The sequence below is a fragment of the Mytilus trossulus genome, chromosome 4 (genome assembly GCF_036588685.1).
Source record: "Mytilus trossulus isolate FHL-02 chromosome 4, PNRI_Mtr1.1.1.hap1, whole genome shotgun sequence".
Classification (NCBI taxonomy): domain Eukaryota; kingdom Metazoa; phylum Mollusca; class Bivalvia; order Mytilida; family Mytilidae; genus Mytilus; species Mytilus trossulus.
This window is the reverse complement of record NC_086376.1, coordinates 90,998,149-91,025,753: the sequence shown is the minus strand read 5'-3', so window position 1 is coordinate 91,025,753 and position 27,605 is coordinate 90,998,149. Positions and strand designations below refer to the sequence as shown.

General features: G+C 32.0%; 1 protein-coding gene across 1 annotated transcript; it reads left to right on the top strand.

Annotated features, from left to right (window-relative positions):
• Positions 1-642: 642 nt before the first annotated feature.
• On the top strand, positions 643-27,499 carry LOC134716899 (uncharacterized protein PF3D7_1120600-like). Its single transcript, XM_063579914.1, has 2 exons — positions 643-991; positions 24,411-27,499. The coding sequence occupies exons 1-2, from the start codon at positions 643-645 to the stop codon at positions 27,497-27,499; spliced, it is 3,438 nt and encodes a 1,145-aa protein (XP_063435984.1).
• Positions 27,500-27,605: the final 106 nt, after the last annotated feature.

Below are 27,605 nucleotides of genomic sequence, written 5' to 3'. Positions count from 1 at the left end.
TATCTTAAGATTCTCATTCCCATTGCTCGTTATTTGTGTGGCTTTCACAAATATACAGTATGTGTACACTGAATGATATAGAGAAGCATACATTGGATGAAAATGTAACATAAAAGAGCAATACAAATATGTGACAAGGAGTTGACAGACGATTCCTTGATCGAAAGAGAAACACATAAAGTACAAAAGGACCGAAAACATTTTCAACAGTACAAAATGACATTGAATATTGGGTTGGCTCTTTTTCAATCCTTTTGCGTCTCAATTTAACAAAAGCAAAAATTCAAGAAAAGTTGCATTCGTTCATGTCATAAGCAAAGTAAGAAGAATGCAATAATGGTCATAACAAACCGATGTATTGAATTGTGTATTCTACTGATAATAATATACACTGTCATCTATGACAAACTTATTTAACTATACTAACATGACTAACGACACAGCTGAGGATGTCTTGGCTACTCACAGTCCACTTTCAGCAGTATCGACCGTGTGCTAGTAAATGAATGAAAACACCTTTAAAATTGTGTGCATTTGATGCGCCCTTTCTGATACGTCATCAAGGAACGTTCAATTTCATTACTTGAAAACCTGGATGCTTATATATACTGTAACGTTAGGGATTAGTAAATTGACGGAATCATGAAGAGAACAAATATTGATGTTTTTTGTCAGCAACTTGACAAAACATTGAGGTCTTATTTTAAAATTATAAAAGGAGAAACTAAAAATACCATATGGACAGTCAAATCCATAAGTCTTTACGCTGAAAGTTTACAAAAAGCAACATTGAAAACCAAAGATGAGAGACAAGAACCCAACCAGATATCGGGTTCTCAAAGTCACTCTGAAAAAGTAAGCAGAAGGTCTAATTCAGAAGGCTCAAAGAAGTTCAAACCTAAACATTTGAAAAATCAGGGATGCGAAACTATGAGGAAACAAAATATTCATGCTATTGATAATTCTTCTCACAAAGCCACAGTGAAGCCTTGTATGTTGAAAAAGAAAAGCAAAATATATAAAAGGTACATTCTAATACGTCTGAAATAAAATAATAAACAGGCGTTTATAAAACACATCATAGAAAACATAAGGTTGAGCAACACGGACCTCAACATTCATCTGGAGTCTCACTGGTGCTTTGGAAGATTATACCAATCCTGCTTCGCATAAGACACCTGTCGTGTTGCTCATATAAGTACCAACCCATTGAAAAGTTTAAATCGGTAGGTCAAGTTAAAAACAAAAAAAGACGACAATTTCAACTTTTGGGTCGTCATCTGTACATTACATTTCTATATAAGTATATTAAATAAAGTGTGTCACTGAGACTTAAAAACATTAAAATAAAACGTTTCTATGTATCTTAGATAAATTGTGTCACTGAGACATAATTTATTAAAATAACACGTTTCAAGCAAGAAACGCACTTTACACTTTAGTATAAATGTCAAATTATCACTTCTAATATGTCTTCAAATTGTTTTATGGAATGCCAAATGCGCTGGTGTACGTGCTTATAAGAATATACTACTAAAAACAAATTTCAATATGGTCAAGTCTAGCATTTTAGAATTTTAACTTTGGCAGTGTTTATTCGTTATATTCGGCTTTTAATTTTTGAGTTTAAGAAATTAATTATGAAGGTTTATCTAAATATACCCAAAATAACATGAAAATATTTCATTTCTAGCAAGTTAGAATTTACTTGTCATACTAACACTCATCTCTGTTGATGACCCCCTTTAGTACTTGATGTGTTTGAACCTCTGATTTTGCCGTTAAATAGGGACCAATATTTTTAAATTTTCCTCGGAGTAAAGTATTTGTCTTAATTTACTTTTAACTATGAAATAATAATACATATTTTTGATATACTTATCTTTGTCTTCACAATTGCTTGTAGATCCTAATTTATGTATTTTACAATAAGGGTTTTACTGGTGTGTTGGTATACATTTTGACAGTTCTTAATAGATCTTTTTCATTGAATTTACAAGTAAGGTTATTTTTGTGTGCTGGTATATTAGAAAATTGCTATCTATTCTCAATTCATGTAATTTACATGAAAAGTCACGCAGGAAACAAATATTTATGGGAATGTTCATCCTCATTACAAAGTAAAGTAGAGCTGTGTGTGTTTAAAAAGAGAAGAAAAAGATAAAGGGGCATCCAAACTCATAAGTCTTAAATAAGCTGACAAGCCCTTTCGAAAAAACAACAACAAAAAAGTATACAAAACAGAACATAGAAAAACTAAAGAATTAGCAACACTAATTCAACCATATATCGGTGGTCTCACTGATGCTGCGGACCAGTTACCCCATCCTGTTTCGTATGTAACACGGGTTCGATTATGTAAGTTTTGTACCAAGTCAGCAATATGACAGTTGTTATTCATTCGTTTGAATAACCATCTGGCATGTGAATGTTCCCACTCGCGTTATATTTACAACCCCTCTGCCCATGTTGTAACTAGGGATTTAAACATAATTTAACATGAAAATCTTTGAAAGGTAATTTCTCATGGTCCTAAGTTAAGAGAACCTCAACATATCAATTGGAACCATACCTTCAAAATAATTATGAATTCCATTGAGGAATACGCCAGAGCATGGATGTAACGAAAAAAAGTTGAACTGGACACTTTTTCAAAATGGGTCAAAACAATCAGGTCTCTGATAAAACGTCACAAAGCTTCAAATAATATTATCTTTGTATGTAAATCGTATTACTACGAATGTCTAATAACAGCATTAGGTGTAAATGAGCACTATGATCAGGTAATCATACATACAAGAACATATCATTTGACAAGGATTATATTTTGGCTTATCATAAGTCCTTCATGGCTTCAATGAACATTGCATTTAACAACAAATTGGAAGACTTACCTTGTTTGTATTGAATACCTAATGTTCCACTAAATAAGTGTCCATTAGATTGACTAAAATTCTGTCCGCAGTGAAAGAGGATCTTCAGAAATTCTGTGAAACTGTTTACTCGTGTAGTAATATCAACCATATGTTTATTCTTTAAAAAATGTAAAGAACTTCAGGATAATTTTAAATCTTGGTCTTTTTCTGAAATTAGTTCCATAGAAAACACTTTTCATTTTTCAAACCTGTATACCGCCATTCCCGATGTGAAATTGAACAATCGCCTGAAATTATCAATGCCCTTAAACATGAAAATGGTAGCATACACTATAAATTTATTACTTTGGGATATCATAATATTAGGTTAATAGCGAACAAGAGAGTAAAAGGTGTTACACAGAGGAACAAGTGATCAGTATGCTGGATTTATCGACAACTTATTTGTTGAATATGGCATTTCTTTGGAAATGTGCGCCTCACCTTGCCGACTTTTCCTTATTTTCATGCGAATCGGAGTTCTTTCAGATAATTGTAAAAAAAAGCAAAGAAGCCAGATTATTTAATTTCATTTTCAGATATATTGATGATGTTCTTTCCATTAACAATCCGAACTTTTCTGATTTGTTCTATTAGTATATCCCCCAGATTTATCAATTTCCCTTACCTTAGTAGCAATATACCAACTTCACCTGATTATGGGATATACGTTTCGCAACTTATCCGATATTCAACCCCTGGCAGCTCCTCAGACTTTGTAAAATACTGAACTCGAAGGAAAATTCAAAAAGGAAAGTCCTAAATCAAAGGGCAAAATCAAAAGTCCGAACACATCAAACGAATAGATAACAACTGTCATATTCCTGACTTGGTACATGCATTTTCAAATGTAGAAAATGGTGGATTGAACCTGGTTTTATAGCTAGCTAAATATCTCACTTGTATGCAAGTCTCATCAAATTCCACTACATTGTCAACGATGCGTGAACAAAACAAACATCCTCAAAGAGTAAAAATGTCAAAATTAGGGGTACAGCAGTCAACATTGTGTTATCATCTTAATCACTATAAATACAACAAATGTACCAAAGAAGAAGAAAACGGCATACATCAAATTTACCATCCTCATTTTGCTTATCTTTTACGAATTTATATATCTATGAAGAGTCTACCCGTAAAGGATGGAAGTCCTGGTGTAAAATTCCGCGTTTGAAATTCGCACAGGTAGACATAAAATAATTTTGTCGTTAAAAGTTTGCCGGCACACATAAATGCAGAGTCCCGCAAAGTAGATATAACAAAAAAACAGACTTAACAGTAAAAGTAAAAATAATAAATAAAATAATTGTGTGGTTCAAAGTATGGCGAGATGCATAAGTACAGAGTCACGTCAAATGTATAAAACGTAAAATCACAAAAATACTGAACTCAGAGGAAAATCAATACGGAAAGTCCATAATCACATGGCAAAATCAAATAACAAAACGCATCAAAAACGAATAGACAAGAACTGTCATATTCCTGACTTGGTACAGGCATTTTCAAAAGTAGAAAATGGTGGATCATTAAAAACAGATTTCAATAGAAAAAGTATTATTAATGAAAAAAATAGTTTAGTCATTCAAAGTATGACAAGATCCATGAGAAAAAGTAATATATAGTAATAATGTAAGTTCGTGGTCAAGTGGTTAAGACCGATGGCTACAGTGCTGAAGGTCCCGAGTTCGATTCCCACTCGGGGTGCTAAAAATATCAGTACATCAGAAGGGTTATTTTCACCCTCTCGCACACATCTCTGGTACCCAGACCGGAGTTTAAACTAGAATGGGTACTTTGGGAGCCTCGGTTGGTCAAAGTTGTCCCCTAATTTGACCTGGAGATCAATCATCTGATATCTCTCTGGTTTGTCTGTTTCCACCGAGTGGCCTGGTGGTTCTCTGCGAGAACTTCGGCTTCCTCCACCATAATGACATATTTTCCGGTGTCCTACACGCTCCCTTGGGCGGTGTTTGGTGGGGATTGTTGTGGTGGTGGGATAATATTTTAATTCTTAGGGAGTGTACATAGATCCGCTGTACCGGTGCGTCTAAATTGGCGAAATCTCGAGTACATATATACATATTAATAAATGAAATAATTTTATCGTTCAAAGTATGATGTTTTACATAAGCACAGAGTCACATCAAATGGATATCTAAAAATCTGACTTACCAGTAAAAGTAATATTAATAAAGACAGAAAAAAAAGAATACTTTAACATGTTATTAAGATGATAACCAACGCCAGTACGCAAAATCAAGACTCCAAACCATCTTGTATTATTTGTGCAGTTGATACGGATTATTTATCAACAAGTTCTTGGTACCTTCCGATGAACTTTTTTAGAAAAAGGACGAGAAATTCTTTGACATACCCCTGATTCATCAATTTTCTGCTCAGACACTGGTGACGTTTTACAAAGTCTGAATAGAAGCTGAAAGGTCTTGAATACCACATAAGTTGGGAAATGTATATTTCATATGCAGGTGAAGTTGGTATATTACTACTAAGGTGGGGGAAATTGATATTGATAATTTCAAAATTAAAATCGTCTCGTTTGTCATAGATTCTGGTACTGAGATGACTGTGTATGTCAAATTCGAGGTATAAGTCTAAAAATGAGGCTGAGGAGGTCGTGTCTGTTGTCTCTTTAATTTTTAGTTCTGGTGGGTTTATTAATGGAAACCAATCAGAAAAGTTCGGATTTTTAAAGGAAAGCACATCATCAATATATCTGAAAGTGAAATTAAATAACCTGGCTTCTTTTATCTTCTTGTTTTTGACAAGTGTCTGAAGGGACTCCGATTCATATGAAAATAATAAGAGGTCGGCAAGGCAGTTCGATCCCAAAGGAATGTCGGCAAGGCAGTTCGATCACATAGGAATGTCGACAATTTGTTGAAAAGGTCTACCTGCAAATTCAACAAATAAGTTTTCAATAAGAAACTCCAGCATACTGATCACTTGTTCCTCTTTGTAGTATGTTTTCCCTTTTGTTCCTTATTAACAAAATATGCCTTATGGTATCCCAAAGTGATAAATTTATAGTGTATGCTACCATTTTTATGATGAAAAGCATTGTGGATTATTTTTTTAAGACGATTTTTCAATTTCACATGGGGAATGGTTGTATACAAGAATGAAAAATCAAAAGTTTTAATAGAACTAATTTCGGAAAAAGACCAAGATTTGAAATTATCCAGAAGTTCTTTAGAGTTTTTAAGAATCCACATATGGTTAATACCACTACGCGAGTAAACAGTTTCACAGTATATCTGAACACCCTCTTTAACTGCGGACATAATTTTAGTCAATCTAATGGACAGATCTTAAATAGAACATGCAGATGAGCCGGCAATGTACCGTTGTTTGTACGGAATTTTGTGAAATTTAGGTATCCAATACAAACAAGGTAAGTCCTCCGATTTGTTGTTCAATGCAATGTTCATAGAAGCCATGAAGGACTTATGATTCGCCAAAACCATTTATTCCTAATTCTTTTATAAGACACTCGTAGTTGTACGATTTGCATATAAAGACAATATTATTTGAAGCTTTGTCCGCATGAACAACAACATACTTATCTTGAACAGATGATAGACATTTTACTGCCTCTTTGTCACTAAAAATGGACTTAAGTCGATTATTCACACAGTTTTTGAACTTATGAATGCGACGTTTTATCAGAGACCTGATTATTTTGACCCATTCTGACAAAGTGTCCAGTTGAACTTCTTCACGTTTAGCCCATGCTCTGGCGTAGTTCTCAATGTAATCCAGAATTATTTTGAAGGTATGGTTCCAATTGATATGTTGAGTTCTCTAAACATAGGACCATGAGAAGTTACCTTTCGGAGATTTTCATGTTGAATTATGTTTAGATCCCCAGTAATTACATGGCCAGAGGGGCTGTAATTGTAAGGCGAGTGGGAACAGTCACATGTCAGAGGTTTTTTTAGGCATTGTTCTAAATCAAGGTCCTGAAATGCTTGTTTATAGTTAAATATTTTGGGGGCAATGATTTTGGTGTAACTGTAGGATACAATAGGAACAATTTGATTTTGAAAATAAATAGGAATTTTAGATGTTACCTCCTTTTGATGAAGAACGTTGTTGATGTTGATTTCATCAATTCCATTATTGGTAAAGTAAACAGGAGAGAATTTCCTCTTTTCCCCATGTAAAGGTTCCGATCTTTTTTGTTTAAAGAGACGGAAAAGAGCTACATCACAAATTATACTGACACGTCTGTATATTGGAGAAAATGTATTAGTGCCTCCTTTGTCAAGTGCATAATCTCTCAAACATTTTAGAAAATTAACAGGCAGCGAAAAAAGAATAGTTTTAATGAAATGTAACCCTAACGGATGATGTAGATGAGAAAGAAGGGCATATACGTTGTTTATCAGCTTGATAAAGTGTTATTTTGTTTTTTATTTGTCTTTGTTCTATTATTAATATTACTGTTACTGTTTGGTCTGCGTTCGGTGCTATCCATTTGACGTGACTCGATACCTATATATCCCGCCAATGTGTTGGGTTTTTTTTTGCTTGTGTGTTTTCTACGTTTTGTGTTTCTTTGGCACATGATGTGTCTCTGTAATTTTAATTATCCCGCCATTATTTCATTGTTCAATTATAATTCCATTATGTTATTGTTCTGAAATAATTTTGAAAATACTTTGAACGACAAAATCATTTTATATCTCTTCCTGTGTGATGTTAACCTTGCCATAGTCACAGGACTCCAACTATTTTAATCATTTATGGGTTTATTTAAAATACATATATAAATAAAACAATGAAATGTGGTTGTTAAATGTTATAGATGCTTTTTTGTGCTTCTTTGTTAAATTTTGTTTTGTTTTGTTTTAATTGAGATTGTGACATGGTGATGACTGCTGTACCGCTTTTTTGACAATTTTACCTAGTATGTCTGTTCTGTTCGCGCATCTTTGTAAATATTATAGAATTTGATGCGATTGTCATACATCCACCATTTTCTACATTTGAAAATACCGGAATCAAGTCAGGAATATGACAGTTGTTGTCCATTCGTTTGATGTGATTCTTTTATTTGATTTTACCATTTAATTAGGAACTTTCCGTTTTGATTTTTCCTTGGAGGTTAGTATTTTTGTGAATTTATTTTTCGATGTGTTTGGGCTTTTAGATTTTTGCCATTTGATTAGGAGCTTTCCATTTTAAATTTCCTCGGAGTTTAGTATTTTTGTGAGTTCACTTTTTTCAAAACCGTTGATAAGTTTATTTGATAGGTCACATTTGAGAAAAACGTTACGACATTCAGTTCGTTAGATAAATTATGTAAATGAAACTAAAAGAGAAAATTAAACTTTTCAAGCAATTATTATCACTTAAGTATATATGTTTAATTATCACTTTTAATATGTCGGATTTTATCATCTGCAAATGATTTTTATATAATGCCTATTATCCTAGTGTACGTGCGTATTAGACATCGCTACTCACACTGAAAATGTTAATTGGTCAAGTAAAGGCATTTTAACCTTTTCTCGTCTAAAACTTTTGTAGAATTTATCCATGCTAGCTAGTAATTTAGAGAACCAAATGTCCAATTTCAGCAAATACTATCGAAGATCTTCCAGCACCGACAAATATTATGATGGAGAAAACCCAGAGCTAAAACTTATCACACAGCTGTATAATATGCTGCACAGTAAAAGGTACTTTATGATCCGACGGGGTTAAATATTTATAGGTACTCAATACTCAAAATGTTTTCCTCGACCATTGGTTAAATAATAAAACGCAAACAAACGACAAATGAATTATTTATAGGTAAGTAACTTAATTTTATGACATTCAATGTTTCAGGTGTCCGAAAAACTTCAAAAAGAGGATTTAACTAAACAACTTACAACGGGTATTGGCATATACCGAAAGAAAAGTCAGACTATATTGATGTATATATTTAGAATTTGTCCTGTTACACTCTTTTAGGAACTTTTTGCCATTTGGCTATATTACTATATAAATACCTTATACTGTATAGAACAGGATAATGAACCCAATTCAACCCACTAATTTCTGCAATATATTCCTTTACCAACCTAGGAAGGAATGTGGCAGAGTGTTTCTGTTTGTTCCGTCAACCCACTAATGTCTTCAATATATTCCTATACCAAGCCAGGAATGTGGCAGATTGATTCTGTTTGATCCGTTGGGAAATATAACTAAGCGTTTTATTTCATAGAAGTACCTCTTTTTGAATTTACAGATTTTAAAGTCTCTTAATGTTATTTAGCTTCTAATATTTCTACGTATTTTAATCATATCTTGCTTTTTAAGTTTTTTAAGATGAACATTATTTCCAAGGCAAGTCATCAAGTGTTAGTTTAATTAATACTAGCTGTAATGTAACAATATTACACCAATGATATCAATAGTTCATAATTCAAAACAAATTGAAAATGAATGAAAAAAAATATAAAAAGGGCATATAAACATAATACATTCCAAGTTGTTCTAAAATAATAAAGTACAGTTTGGTAAGATTATTTTATCTTGACGTTTGCAGATCCAGAATAAAATATTGTAAAAGAAAAGTAATGCTTGTGTGTTTTTTGTAATTTACAAGAAAGGTCATGATGGTGTTTTGGTATAACATACCAGTTGTTGGTTAGTACAACCAGGTTTACACATTATTTTCTAGGGAAAGTTCATGTGACAAGTCAAGAATATGAACGTTGTTTTTTGTCTGTCGTCTCGTATGTTGATAAGTTTTTACCATTTTGTCTATGGTACTCTCTTTTTTGTATTTACCTTCAGTCAGGCAGATTCGTATATCTATTCTTAATTAGTGCTAGTAAATGAAATGAACTTAAAATTCCGTTCGTTCGATGTGCCCTTCTGAATTTAACTCATACATAAACGCTCATACCCAAATCATTGAAAGATATGGAGGCTTAAACACGTCATAACGTTATAAACTATTTTCTGGGCAAAATCAAAAACATAGAAACACATTGATGTTTTGCTTGTCCTTCTCACAAAGTCACCGTGAAGCTGTGAGTGTTTCAACACGTACATATATGTTTGATATATAAATTGTATCACTGTGAAAGAAAAAAATGCTAAATCACACTTTTCAAACAAGACAAACACTCATTCATTATCACATTTTTTTAAAGGTTCACTTATCACTTTCTATTTAATTCATTAACGACTGCAACTGTTTGATGACAATTATCGAAAAGTATGTGCTAATTAAACATTGTTACTGATATTGAAATTGTAAATCGGTCAAGTCTAGCATTTTAGAATTTATTCATCACTAATAATGTGTTATTCATCAGTGATATATTTTAAATGATTAAGAGAAGACTATTCCAATATCATGATATCAACAATTACTTGCAAACATGTTTTAGCAACGTCAAATTCTATATAAAACAACCCACGGAGATATAAATAAATCAAACAACGCACAAATTTTCTGTACAGTAAAAGACACATAATGATGAGACTGTGGAAACTTTTGCTTTTTTTTTATCACGCAATCCTGAACGACTGTGTTTCGATCAGTCGGGACACACTTGTAAAGAAACAAACGTGTCATGAAATAATTTTAAGATTAACAACTTCAATCTATTATATGTACAAAAAACAAAACAAAAAACAATTCAAAATAAAAATCAAACAATACAGTCGGATTCTGCACAACATCACTAACTACTTGATTTGCTAACACCCTTACAGCTTTATACCTTGTCTATTTGAATATTTGTGTATCCGACTTTTTGGCTATTCAACACTGTCATCCAAATAGGAGGTTACATTAGATATTTAGCCAGTTTATGCTATAACCACTTACTGGAAATGTGAAGATAGGATTGAAGCTTTAAATTTGCTCCTGGACAACATGTATTTACGTTTCGGCAATAAAATGTATCGACAAGTAGTAGGTATTCCTATGGGCACTAACGGCACCCCTATCATAGAAGATTCATTCCTGTACTGCTACCAATCCTAGTTTATGAACAAACTCAGTAACGACACATCATTGTTACATTTAATTGATACATTCAACAACACATATAGTTATAATCCAGAGTTCTCTAAATATACTACTGACATTTACTCAAAGGATTTTAGTTTAACTAAATCTAATTTAAACTGCAATAGTGGGTTGTTCTAATTTGAGACATTTCAATTTATAAAAGAAAACTCTATACTGATATTTAAGACAAAAGAGACGATTTTTCATTCCCTTTTGTTAATTTTCCTTTCTCAGGAGGCGATATTCAATTTTCTCTATCAAACGGTGTTTATATATCCACACTCATTCGTTATGTCCGTGTGTGTAGTGAAGTCATAGATATTGCCATTTGATGAGGACTAACATATAAGTATTGACAATGAGGGTCGATGGAAAACCAAACTTAACGACAAAAGATTTCAGACTCCCAATTGTGACCTTTTTTAAACGAAGAGTTCCAAATGATGAATTTGAATCCTCACTTCGTGAATTTTACGAACACCTCCACAAATTGGTTGACTGTTATGGAATAAACGCTTCATAGATAATATCGGATATGTTGCTTAGGCTTTTCTACCTCAGGAATATACTACCTGAGCTGTTTTTGACAAATTTTAAGGAATTTTGCTTATCAATGCTCTTCAACTTCTTACTTCATTTGGCCTTTTTAACTTTTATGGATTCGAGCGTCACTGATAAGTCTTTTGAAGACGAAACGCGCGTCTGGCCTTAGTGGAAAAAAAATTAAATCCTGTTATCTATGATGAGTTTATTTTCCTTATGTCGTATCTACATTCCTGTTCCATTTTTATGAATGCGACCTGCCGAATTAGACTATTTACCGGCTTTGAAATTACATGAGCAACAGGTGTTGCCCATTCGTTTGGTGGTTCTTTTGACTTTGCTTTTTGATCAGGGACCTTCCGTTTTGAATTTTTATCGTTTTGTTTTAAATATTGAAAGATTTTCTTGTAAATTTTGATTTGGCCAAATCTTACCTTAATCTATAAACAGAGAAAACAAAATATATGATAAAAGTCGTGGAGGTCCAAAATTACTGACTACAAAGCTAATACCGTCCTCGGAGACTAAAAATGTCGGCAGCAGTTTTGCGCTAGTATTTCACCAATTGTATAATATGTATGATAATATTCAGTTTCAAAATGACCCTGGTTGTAACAAATTTATCCGTTCGTTGTCATTTTTCAGTTAGCTACCAAAATACATATGGAATTCTGTTGGTGTTTTTTTTTTTGCGGGGGGGGGGGGTAGAATAGCTGTATCCACCCAGTTATAGTTAATGAAATAAACACTTTATCTTTTCATTCATTCGAAGAGACTATTCGGAGTTTCCTCAACCAAGTACAATCAAACCCTAACATTTATCACTATAAATGCTTTAATATGAAATACCTTTCAAGCTACGACTCAACAGAACCATTAACATAAGAGAGCATTGGTGTTTTTGCGTTTCCCGTTCACAAAACAACAGTGAATTATAACATGTCCATATACGTCTGTAATAAAAATTGTATAACTTATATTAAGAAAAAGAAAAATTTAAGTTTTAAGCAAGATACACGCTCCTTTATAATCACCTAAAACAATAGTGAAATCATCATTGTTTAAAGTAAATAATGTAACGATATTTGATGCCAATTATCGAAGTGAAATTGCTGATTATATATTATTTTTACTCACACTAGAAATGCTAATCGGTCATTCCTAACATTTCAGAATTTACTTGTAATAAATTATTATAGAATTCGTCTACACTATCTAATAATTTTGAAATGACAAGTCGACTATCGACAATTAATATCGAAGATCTTTTAGCATTGTCAAATTTCATATAGGATTATCCCAGAGATGAAAACAAATGAAACAACTGACAAAATTTTTGCACAGGAAAAGACAATTATTTTTTCATGTTTTGTGTATTAAATGATTTTTATGGTTTGGCCCGATCAGGGAATAACTGGCTGGATTACGATAAAGCGTTTGTAATTTAAGGGTCGTCATTCGTTGCCGTTCAATATGGTTTTTTTTTCTATAGTTGCTTACTTTTACGTCAGTTGGTGTCTGTTGGTGAGTAGTTTCATTTGCAATCTTACCTCTTCTTCTTAGTTTGCTATTAAATAGAAGGTCTTCGTTGTTTTGATTGCATAAATTGTTTAGGGTAGTTTAACAAGAAGGACATTTATAGGCAAACATTTACACTAATATGTGCAGCAAATCTGGTATTTTGAAATTGAAATAAGATAATGAAGGTTTCCTAACCTGTCAATTAGTTGGTTTTTGTGTCCAGATATCAATATACATTTTTGAAATAGATACGATAGAAAAGAAATGCTTATGTATACTTAGTTGTATATATAAGCTAGACACAAAGGAAAAGGCTTATCTAGGTCAAAACAGATCAGAGCAGTACTGGTGAACTTGTACGATTGGTTCTCAACTATGACATGCTGGAATTTATCAGGATTTTGCAAAAATGATTATTATAGTATTCATTGGTTCTGAAAAGACAATATCGATTATTTATGAAGTTTGAAAGACATTTAAAAAGATTCGACGTGAGTATGTACAATTTTTCATCCCATTCTCGAAGTTAAAAATTCCTATAAAAACGGTTTAAACGCTTGGATTGTAACCACGACCGATGATAAATCACACGTTGACAAATAACCAAATCAATGACATCACACAGACATACAACTATTACTTCAGCAGTAGACAGAAAAACTAAAGCAGAATACAGAATAAACTTAAGTGTAAGGAAACACTCATGTCAATCCTCTTATGAAGTTAAAAATCAGACGTATATGCTTTGGTAAAATGAACTATAGTTTAGACACTTATTCCCAAAACGCTAAAGACTCATAAGCATAACTCTCATGCTAAAACGAAACAAACTCTAGTTTGGGTAAAACACTCGGAAACAAGAATATGTCCATAGTACACGGATGCCCCATTCGCACTATAATTTTCTATATTCAGTGGACCGTGAAAATAGGGTTAAATATATAATGTGGCATTAAAATTAGAAAGGTCATATCATAGGGAACATGTGTACCAAGTTGCAAATAGATTGTACTTCAACTTCATCAACAACTTTCTCGACCAAACATTTACTTCTGAAGCGGGACAGACGAACGGATGAGCGAACAAACGAACGAACAAACAAACAAACGCACAGACCAGAAAACATTATGCCCATTAAGTTGGCATAAAAATTAGGCGACTGAAACTAATATTAAATGGACCAGATCTTTCAGTACACTGACTGTTCGATCAATGATTCAACAAAATATTTATTGTTACACTTGAATGTACATAATGTAACAATATATTTTTTCGGTTGTAAGTGAGATCGCCATATAACATCACACTTTGATACGAAAGTTAAGATATGATCTTTTACATGTACCCTGTAAGCAATATAACATCAAACAAGCGGACTGAGAAAGCCAGCAACAAAGTAGTGTAATGCGAAGTGATAAAACATGATTTACTACCGACCTAGATGTCTACTACGAAATGTTATTGTCCTTTCTCAAGGACATTGGTTGATTTAGATATCGTAATATGAAAAGCTGTAATCATGATGCATTTTTAAAAGAAGGATTTGATTCTTCAAAATATGTATTGAACAAAATGTATCTTATTTAATTTAAGTCATTCTCATACAGAAGATGTTCTTAATGATGAATATAAAGTGGATGTATCAACAAGCCAAGGACGTTCAGCGTTAAAAACAGATCAAGTTCATTATACTTTTATTTATGTCAAATGGATTTTATAGTTTGATTTCCTATAATCCGTGGAATAACAATATATACGACTCTTAGACAAGACTTTACAAATTACACAAATTATTCTCCTTGCAATAGGTTCCACAAGTAAGTTACTTATCGAGCATGAAAATAAGAGGAAGAGCTGAACCTTTAAATTTGTTGATGCATAGTTAAACAAATTAAAACATGGGACGACTCTCTTTGCAACACCTATCAGGTGGTGACTATTAAAACAACTAGCGCAGTCATGTTCTGATTAAGGATCTTAAGTACGATAATAGGCAGATGTTTTCTTTATAAACATTAGAAAAACTAGTCACATCTGAGAAAGATAACAAAAACTCACTGACTATCAAACACCATTTTTGAAACTTTTTTTCTGACGATTAATCATTTCAATTTATATCACCATCCATTGTTTTCTAATGAAATCACCACTAAGTCCAGAAACATTTTATCTTTAGAAAATCATCACTTATCTCCAACTGTCTATTGCCTAGTATAGCAATTGTTCAGATGAATTTAAGATGAGTTATTATTGTCGATATTTGACTGTATTTAATTTGACTCACTTTTGAAACGTTCTCAAAGACTTAATTTGATTGCAAGAGATGCCCATTTAAATGAAATTACTTTTCCGAGAACTGTTTCTAACGATAAGTATATATCTGTTTTTCTTTTTATTTGTTTTTGAACATTTTCATTGGAATGTTGCTTTTACCTGATTTTCAAGTGGGGTTTCCCTAAAGATTAATGTAAATGTTTCTCTACATATTAAATGTTTCCTTTGCATATGACCTTATCATTTCAATGAAACTGGTACGATTACAAATCTAGGTTCATGAAAAAATATGTTTGTGAAATGTATGTGTTTCCTTATTATCAAGTTACACAGTAAAACTTTAGTACTGAAGTCAATCTAATTCATTTGTCCGGTACAAGTTTCGTTCCTTATAATCAAAATAATAATAATTAATTCTATATTTGTTATTTTAACATTTATGCAGTTATAAAATGTTGTTTTCTTAAAGCTCAAATATTTGATGTCGTCCTACGAAATTTTGACAGAATATTTTGTATTTCATCTCTTTATCTTAACCATATCATCGAATTGATATCAGTTCTGAGTTATGTTGTGTTCATGTCCGTGATGTCTCCCTGTTATTTATTGATAGATCAATATGAATATAAAGCTTGTTCTGTGAATGATTTCCGAATTAGCTTAATTAGATACTTTAGTTTCCATAAACTGCATCAAGAAGTTTATTTTTGGGTAGATGTTTTCTGTGTATCAAAATAAATCTTTTAGTTTTAATAGATCGTTGATTTATTTGTTTATTTTTATCCTATTTGGGATAACATACGTTTGTGTTTAAATGTCAACGTCTTTGCTTATATATTATCACAACCAGTGAGTTTCTATATTATAACTGTCATTTAACTTAACCTCTTTTAGGTTTCAAATTTTCGTCAAGATGTCAATTTATCGGTATGAAAAAAGTAAAATAACAAAAATACCGATTTTTTAGGGAAATTCAAACGTTAAGTCCTTTATACAATTGCAGAATCAAAAACTCAAACACATCTTACAAATGGAAAACAACTCTTATATTCCTCACTTTGTATGGCATCTTCTCATGTAGAAAATTGAGGATTAAATCTGGTTGTAAAGCTAGCTAAACATCTCTCTAATATGACAGCCGCATATATTTACGTCATAATGACAACAATGCGAGGGCAAAACAAACAGACGTTATATCTAAAAAGTCAAAAATTGAGGTACAAAAGTCAACATTGTAATATTATAATCACTTTAAAAACATATAAGTGTTTAATGAAAAAACATAAAATGGCAGATAGACCAAGTATCAAGCGAAAGTGAAAGACAAGAACTCGAAATTGATTATAGCTTGTAACACAATTCCGATCCACGTCATAAGTATATAATAAATAATGATGGATTAGTAAACAGTATAAGTCAGGAATCGGATGTTCAGTGGTTGTCGTCTGGTGATGTGGTTCATAGCTGTTTCTCGTTTTTCATTTTTATAGATTAGACCGTTTTCTACCTCAGGCAAAACTTACTGTAGATTTATTTAGCAAAAATTTTAGTTATTTTGGTCCTCCATGCTCTTCAACTTCGTACTTTATTTGGCCTTTTTAAATTTTCTGGATTCAAGCGTCACTGATGAGTCTTTTGCAGACGAAACGCGCGTTTGGCGTATATACAAAATGTAGTCCTGGTAACTATGATGAGTTTATTTACAACCACGAAATATTCCTATTGGTAGGTTCAGTTTAAAATGGTCTATTTGGATTGAATGCTGGACTGGCACTGTACATTCGATACGTTGGAAGGGGGCAAGAACAGTGTATTGAAACTGGCCACTTTTGGACCCCAAAAAGAATTGTCTCACGGGTGAGCTTTAACACATAGAAAGCGTCGAACTCTATAGTGCAGTCCAATGCCGAATGAAAAAATTTAATGGATGACCGTTATCAATACCAAGGTCAATTTTAGGTAGGTAAACGAAACCAATAGACTTATTATGCTTTGAACATGTTTTCGGTAGTGTTTCATCAAATTTACGAGTTACATTAAAGTACAATTAAAATAAATTATTTAAGTTATGTTCTTACATGTTCCCTTTAGAACCCTGGAATCGCATTTCTCAATTCATTTCATTTCTGTCATTGTTTTCATAAATAGTTGAACAGAAACTCAATTGAATCAATGTTTCCTCAATAAAGTGATTATTGACATAATACCTCCGACGCAAACTTTAATTATCTGACTATAACTCAACAATACATTTGTTCACATATCATTTCAAATTTCAACTATTTATAAATACGGAAATTGTGTTATGTGTTATTTCGGTTTCGACAAATGGAATTTATTTTCGTCACAATTGAAGATTTTATATATTTTATAAAAAAAAAACTGTGCGACGAGACCACTTAACTGATAATTTTATACTATACTTACTTTTTATAATTGTGACATCATATAAACACAATTGTTTCCATTTCGAGCAGCACTTGTCTCAAATCAATATTATAAATAGAAAATCGTCATATAAATCAAGTGTTTAATAGGTCTGAACTGGAAATACACCAACAACATAAAGGCCTCAGGGGTTGAAATCACAAAACTTTGCTCAGTGCTCGGGGCAAAAAAATCATGCTCGAAACATGAAATCCAGCATTTTGATTGGTTGAATTTCGAGTACGAGGACAAAAAATTACTCGAATGTTTTATGACAACAAGGCCAGATCATTGACCGGTGCCCCCAATCCAACAAAGAAGAGCAAATCATCATATCGTACACTGGAGCCCTAAATACACCAACGACTAAATGCCTCAGATCATCAACTTGAGTCTTAAATACAACAATGAACAATCTAAAACAGTCAATAGGCTTCAGCATAAGCATGAGAAAGCATATCAACAGCTGAATAATGATAAAAGTAGAAAATTAAATCATTTTAGATGCCAGGACTAAATTTAGTATATACGCCAGAAAATGAGTAAAAAAGTGATTTTTTTCTCTCAAAATCTTCTTTTTATAAAATTATAAGCAAGGTTTGTTTTTCACAGTAAATAAAGGCAACAGTAGTATACCGCTGTTCAAAACTCATAAATCCATAGAAACAAATCCGGGATACACACTAAAACTGAGGGAAACGCATTAACTATAAGCGGAGAACAACGACACAACATTAAAATGTTACACACATAAAAACTAACTAAGCATTAGACACAATCCGATGAGAATAACAAATATAACATATATAAAACACTTCTGTAATATGTGGTATAAATGGCGACCAATTAGTTTTAAAACTTTTTTTAATATCTATTCCTAATTTATGAATATACATCATGATATAAGATATGTTTAGATGTTGTAGAATGTATCGCTGTCTTTAAATAGTATACCATCTTATGATTTACAGTTATAGTCATGGCCCATATATAAAGTTCCTTCTCTCAGTGTTTTGATTGATATCCAAATTAGTTTTCCCTTTCATATATTTCTCCTGTCATAGTATCTAACAAATACCTGCATATGCCCATGAAATGATTCTTCAAATGTGTGCAAAGTGTCTGTGTTATACTAGGCCACTATAACAGAATAATATTTTTTTTTATTTTTTTTTTTTTAACAACATAAATAAATATTTATTTCAAATATTGGCTTATTACAATATCATTCAGGAGTCTAAGCTCCTCCTGATTTTCCCTGTTTCAATAACAGAATAATATTAATCACTTCACGTGTTGTAGTCTGTTCTATATTTAAGTATTTCTTTAATGCCTATTTTTACAGATAATGGCATCAGTATGCCAAAAAAAGGGGCGAAAGATACCAAGGGGACTCTAAGTCGAAAACAAACTGTTAACGCCTGTGTAAAGACCATCAGACAAACAACAATACACAAAACACATCATAGAAAAACACAACAGTGAGCAACACGAACCAGATAAAAAAAACTAGGGGTGATCGCAGGTGCTCCAGAAGTAGACGTCTTCAATTGACATTTACTCCACAGTAATATATCATTCTAGCTTGTTTGAAGAATGGCAATACAATCCCTTTTCCTTTTCTCATGCGAGTGCAGATAACTCATGTAATGTATTTAAATACTTATTCTCTAATTTTTGTGCTATTCTCAGATTTCCTGACCGGTGTGAGAAAAATATTTCTTCTCACTAGTGAAAAATTTGTTTTCGGCAAATGATTAGTTGAAATTTAATTATGACGTCTAAATAAAGGCAACAGTAGTATACCGCTGTTCAAAACTCATAAATCCATGGACAAAAAACAAAATCGGGGCAACAAACCAAAACCGAGGGAAACGCATTAAATATAAGAGGAGAACAACGACACAACACCGAAACGCAACAGCACACAGAAACGGACCAAGCAACAGACAATACACCACGAGAATAACAAATATAACATCAAAACCAAATACATAAATATGGGATAGACAAGTACCGTGCCACGTCTTATCTCAAAATTAAGAGAAAACAGAAACGACTCAACGTTAAAATGCAACACACACACAGAAACGAACAATATTATAACAATGACCATCTTACAACGACGTCTAAATGTTTTGTTTTCTTCTGAATTTTCCTATTGTGACGTCATGAAAAAGGCGACATTCCATAACGGTCAACCAACTGATGGCGTCCGTAAAATTTACGAAGATTTCAATTTCACCATTTGGATCTCTCGATTTTTAAAATAACACAAGTTTCTAAAAATGTTTCCAAAAGAAGGATAAAAATCATTAGACAAATAGATTCGGACACTAATACTCGTGTATTACGATATTTCTTCACTCTCGACAGTTAAATTTTGGTTATTTTAAGAGCTCGAATAATGGAATTTAACTGTTTCGAGTGGAGAAATATCGTAATACACTTGTTGCAGTGTAACATTTTTATATTTTTTGATTGAGAATTTACAATCACAACGGTTTGAAAAGCGAACAGTTAAAATAAATAACCAATCTCAGTATGTGTAGATCTTACTTCTCACTCATTCTGTAAATACTAATTCTTTTATAACTTTATGTATTTTTTGGTTTATTCATATATTTATTTATTTATTTTTTATTTATTTTTTTTATCATATGATTGTTTTAAAAGTCTCTTGATAGTATACTGGAAAAATTGTTACTTCATATTTTTGTTTAATTCAATGTGATATTTTATGCTCCAGATATTCAAACAAACTGTTAATGTAAAACGTGACCGTTAACTAAAGTATCTGATTTCTTAAATTGATCAATGAATTAATTGTTTGTACTTTTATTCTTCGTTTAGAGTATAGTTAATTATCTCCAACATGGCATTTGACGGTTACAGAAAAAGGCAAATGAACTCCCACTCAACATAGTATATTTCTATCCTTGTCCTAAATCCTAGAGAATTTGTTGACAGATTAAAACCCTTCACGCAATGTCTCCGACGCAAATTTTAATTGACATCCCAGAAATAGATCTAAAATAGTTAATTGTTACCCTTATTTAGCCGCGTTAACTTATCGACTTTAGTTTTATGTCATTAATGTTTTTTATAGAGTTGCAGAGTAATAGGTTTAATATTGATTAAATTCCGTCGTTGTAATTGTTAAAGGTTGAAGATAAAACTGGACTAATGTAACAAGGTAGCTAGTAATTGATTTGTTCTCTGAATTCCTATGCATTGTTGATATCTGATCCATATCATTTCTCAATAACATTTTTGCTCTAATAAAATATTATCAGAGTCTCTTGATCTGTTCCTTTACAGTGTATTACTGTTTTACAAATAGACCAGTACTTGTTTAAAAGTCATTATGGTTTTTTTTCTCATGTTTTGTGCTTTTTGTGGGAGGTGCCTGGACCTCATCTGCAATTTACCAAGCCTTGTTGGAGATTGTACGGCTATCTTGTCTTTTGACCTACAAATTATCAAGCGTGTTGTTGGAAATCATTTTTATTCCTATAAAACAATAATGTTATTTATATTTAGCATTATAAGATTTGGACTTGTGACAAACACGAGTAAAATTATACAATATTTTCATGGCAGCTGTCTTTTTAAATGCTGACATGAAAAAGTCCAATTAAGTGACATTTGCTATGCATCTGCCTTATCTACACACAATCGAAGAAAGTAAAATGAAAGGTTTTAAGGTTACAACTAAAAGTAGGATCGGTTTACAATAACTATACATGTGTATGTTATGCAATCGCTTTTGATGAATCCATGCCCATAACTAAAAGCAACAGAAGTATGCCGCTGTTCAAAAGTCATGAATCGAGTTTTATGAATAGGGATATTTATATTCATAGAACAAATTCTGGTCACAAATTATAACTTAGGGACACACATCTACTATAAGAGGAAAACAACAAAAAAACAAAAACACTGAAGTGCAACAAAAATAACTTGGGATAAAATCATTGATAAACACCAAACATCTGACACCAACATTATATTTTCATCAGTTACAAAAAAAAAATGAAGTGAATCATTGTTGAAAAGTTCTAGTTAAGATTTGAGAAAATATAACAAAAAAATATCTTACTCCGCCTGTTACACTTTTTAAGACGTTTTTATTAAATGTGTTACTAGTACTTCTGATAGATAGAGAACATATACGAAGGATCTTTTCGAAACTTCCAACCTTTCTACTGTGACGGTCTCACCATCAATGCTATTGACTAGATGCATGATATTTATTAGTGATATTAAAATGGAATTGTCTAAACTGAATGATATATTCTTGCTAACATAACAACTCTTGGTCCATTTTAAATAATAATTACATTATTAATACCACTGAATTGTTCGTGGTGTAAGAATTTATGCAGTATATATTTGCTAACTAAAACAACTAGAGAAGGCAAAGCTAACTAAAGTATTACAGGTTCAGACTATACTTACTTATACTTATCACAAAGAAACTTCAAACACAACTTGGTTAATAAGAACTGAAACTTTATGATCTGGAGTGAGAAAAGATAGAGGCAGCAAGTATAACTCGAAAACAAACCTGGACGGTCTACTATGTGATCCAGAGGGTTACAATTATACAGGAGACATCAAGGGGTGTGTCTAGCAGAATCCATGTAGAAATCAAACAAACCTGGACGGCCTACTATGTGATCCGGAGGGTTACAATTAAACAGGAGCATCAAGGGGAAGTCAAGCAGAATCGATGTAGAAATCAAACAAACCTGGAAGGCCTACTATGTGATCCGGAGGGTTACAATTAAACAGGAGCATCAAGGGGACGTCTAGCAGAATCGATGTAGAAATCAAACAAAAATATAATTTACTTAGGAAATTGACGATTTCAACATTTCTCGACATATCACTATTCAGAAAACTAAAGAATGATCAACCCAAAGAGAAGCCGGTGGTGATCTATGATGATTCGGGGAAATTTCCTGTTTCAATTCATTCTTTTGTCGAAGTTCACACCATTTACAATTATCCTATGCTGGTATCAGTCTAAAACAGGGAATGGGGGATGTGCATGTTCTTTAGAGAAACTACATTTCCCATGATGATATGTGACACATATATTGAGTAACTTGACATTCATTATACAGATTATTCCTCTGTAGCAAAAAGAAACCTTGGTTAAGAAGCTTTCCTTTTAATAGTGAGGTGTCCATTAGGGAAACTTATCTTGTTAACTTTTGTAATCGTATCAGATGATAAACAAAAAAAAACATACATTTATGGAGTAGGAAATGAAAATGGGAATATGTCAACAACCTGGTAAGAAAGAAAAAAACTTACAAACGGTCTTCAGCGTAGTGAGAAAATATCGCATCCGGAGCCAGTTCTGTGATTTTCTCTCCCCTTTCTTTTTCTTGTATGCCTGTTATTTTATTGTATAATAAAGTCAAAATGTATTTTGTATCATATTTTTTGTCCCTGGGGACGGGGAACCAGTTACAGCACTATTATATATTTTAAGACAATTGACCTTTAGTTTGAGATCAGTGTTTAAGGTTAATATCCTACTTGGAAGATAAGCAATAGCCCAACCTTGGAGATTAACAACAATAAATAAATTCATATACAGGAATTGTGTGGAAGAAATTAATCAAAATTTATCCATGTTATCCTTTTATTGTTTTATTGATGGTATAAGCAGTGACGTGCTATAGGATTATCGTTTAACTTTGAATGATGTTTCCTCCGAGAGAGGATTACGTTAACGGATTTTAAACTCGGACTCAATACGTCAGTAGAACCAAGGAAAAATTAAAAAGAACTGCATGAAAACGTTTTTTGCCTTGGAGCTATCTATTTTCGCAGATTGATCTAAAAAAGGAATTGTAAATCTGCTGTCGGATACAAACTCATTGATTTGTTATTTAAAACTGTTTATCCCGAATCTCTATCAATTAGTTTGTTTGGCATCTATATCGCGTCCGATATTATTTTTGTATTCTGGTACTGCAAGACCAAAAATAGCTTACAATTGTGCGTCATTTCCAAATGCCTACGTCACAAAAAATAAGCCAATGATGATTATCGGAATTCTGTATTGTTTTGGAATATTGATTGGCAAATTCAGGAACAGATATTTTTATAAATATTACCTGAGACTATAGAAATTAATCAATATGGTCTTTTTATGTATAATTATAAATCGCTTTTCATAAATAAGAGAGAACATTACAAATATTTACATAAACTAGTAGGATTTTTATAAATAAAGCATGCAACTTCAATCAGGTAGAAAAGCAATCGACCTAAAACATGCAATTTAAACTGCATTTGACATTTTTGATACTGAATGTGAAATCAATATCTATAAAATTAGCTGTTGTTTCTTTTATCACTATACAAATTTAAATCTACTCTGAATCAAATTTTGTCGCATTTCTAAAATTTTCTTGTACATCATACACTTTTCAGATGTCTTCATCTTTTCTTTATATCTGTCAACTAGGAGCAAAATATACTATTCATGCAACTAATAAACTATAACATATCTTCTTTTTTATATTAACAGTCTTGTGTTGGTTTTTTGTAGGCGGGAGGGGGTAAAGAAAGAAGTTAATGAACCAGGTAGTAAACCAGCTATATTAAATGCATCAGATAGGAGGCGAAAGATACTAAAGGTTTAATCAAACTCATTTCGAACACAGACAAAAATGACAATGACAAAAATAAAATAAAACACCACAAGACAAACAGCTATATCCAAATCAACATAAAAATAACTGCACAACAAGACATACACCTAAATAAAATCATCATAGAAAGAACTGCACAACAAGACATAAACCTAAATAAAATCAACATAGAAAGAACTGCACAACAAGACATACACCTAAATAAAATCAACATAGAAAGAACTGCACAACAAGACATACACATAAATAAAATCATCATAGAAAGAACTGCACAACAAGACATACACCTAAATAAAATCATCATAGAAAGAACTGCACAAAAAGACATACACCTAAATAAAATCAACATAGAAAGAACTGCACAACAAGACATACACCTAAATAAAATCATCATAGAAAGAACTGCACAACAAGACATACACCTAAATAAAATCAACATAGAAAGAACTGCACAACAAGACATACACCTAAATAAAATCATCATAGAAAGAACTGCACAACAAGACATACACCTAAATAAAATCAACAAAGAAAGAACTGCACAACAAAACATACACCTAAATAAAATCATCATAGAAAGAACTGCACAACAAGACATACACCTAAATAAAATCATCATAGAAAGAACTGCACAACAAGACATACACCTAAATAAAATCATCATAGAAAGAACTGCACAACAAAACATACACCTAAATAAAATCATCATAGAAAGAACTGCACAACAAGACATACACCTAAATAAAATCAACATAGAAAGAACTGCACAACAAGACATATACCTAAATAAAATCAACATAGAAAGAACTGCACAACAAGATATACACCTTAATAAAATCATCATAGAAAGAACTGCACAACAAGACATCAACCTAAATAAAATCAACATAGAAAGAACTGCACAACAAGACATACACCTAAATAAAATCATCATAGAAAGAACTGCACAACAAGACATACACCTAAATAAAATCAACAAAGAAAGAACTGCACAACAAGACATACACCTAAATAAAATCAACATAGAAAGAACTGCACAACAAGACATACACCTAAATAAAATCAACATAGAAAGAACTGCACAACAAGACATATACCTAAATAAAATCATCATAGAAAGAACTGCACAACAAGACATATACCTAAATAAAATCATCATAGAAAGAACTGCACAACAAGACATACACCTAAATAAAATCATCATAGAAAGAACTGCACAACAAGACATACACCTAAATAAAATCATCAAAGAAAGAACTGCACAACAAGACATACACCTAAATAAAATCAACATAGAAAGAACTGCACAACAAGACATACACCTAAATAAAATCAACATAGAAAGAACTGCACAACAAGACATACACCTAAATAAAATCAACAAAGAAAGAACTGCACAACAAGACATACACCTAAATAAAATCAACAAAGAAAGAACTGCACAACAAGACATACACCTAAATAAAATCAACATAGAAAGAACTGCACAACAAGACATACACCTAAATAAAATCAACATAGAAAGAACTGCACAACAAGACATACACCTAAATAAAATCAACATAGAAAGAACTGCACAACAAGACATATACCTAAATAAAATCAACATAGAAAGAACTGCACAACAAGACATATACCTAAATAAAATCAACAAAGAAAGAACTGCACAACAAGACATACACCTAAATAAAATCAACATAGAAAGAACTGCACAACAAGACATAAACCTAAATAAAATCATCATAGAAAGAACTGCACAACTAGACATACACCTAAATAAAATCAACAAAGAAAGAACTGCACAACAAGACATACACCTAAATAAAATCAACAAAGAAAGAACTGCACAACAAGACATACACCTAAATAAAATCAACATAGAAAGAACTGCACAACAAGACATACACCTAAATAAAATCAACATAGAAAGAACTGCACAACAAGACATATACCTAAATAAAAACATCATAGAAAGAACTGCACAACAAGACATACACCTAAATAAAATCAACATAGAAAGAACTGCACAACAAGACATACACCTAAATAAAATCATCATAGAAAGAACTGCACAACAAGACATAAACCTAAATAAAATCATCATAGAAAGAACTGCACAACAAGACATACACCTAAATAAAATCATCATAGAAAGAACTGCACAACAAGACATATACCTAAATAAAATCAACATAGAAAGAACTGCACAACAAGACATACACCTAAATAAAATCAACATAGAAAGAACTGCACAACAAGACATATACCTAAATAAAATCAACATAGAAAGAACTGCACAACAAGACATACACCTAAATAAAATCAACATAGAAAGAACTGCACAACAAGACATACACCTAAATAAAATCAACATAGAAAGAACTGCACAACAAGACATACACCTAAATAAAATCAACATAGAAAGAACTGCACAACAAGATATACACCTAAATAAAATCAACATAGAAAGAACTGCACAACAAGACATACACCTAAATAAAATCAACATAGAAAGAACTGCACAACAAGACATACACCTAAATAAAATCAACATAGAAAGAACTGCACAACAAGACATACACCTAAATGAAATCAACATAGAAAGAACTGCACAACAAGACATATACCTAAATAAAATCAACATAGAAAGAACTGCACAACAAGACATACACCTAAATAAAATCAACATAGAAAGAACTGCACAACAAGACATACACCTAAATAAAATCAACATAGAAAGAACTGCACAACAAGACATACACCTAAATAAAATCAACATAGAAAGAACTGCACAACAAGACATATACCTAAATAAAATCAACATAGAAAGAACTGCACAACAAGACATACACCTAAATAAAATCAACAAAGAAAGAACTGCACAACAAGACATACACCTAAATAAAATCAACATAGAAAGAACTGCACAACAAGACATACACCTAAATAAAATCAACAAAGAAAGAACTGCACAACAATACATACACCTAAATAAAATCAACAAAGAAAGAACTGCACAACAAGACATACACCTAAATAAAATCATCATAGATACAAGGATAAAACGAGGTGTATGCAAAGCGAGCGTCCCTTCTACATAAAAAAGATTTGTAATTGACGTGCGAATCGAAATGTTAATAGGGCTGCATAAAGTATGAAATAACTTCGGACGATCTTAGGTGTTCTTGCTTCATATAAGTTTTTAAA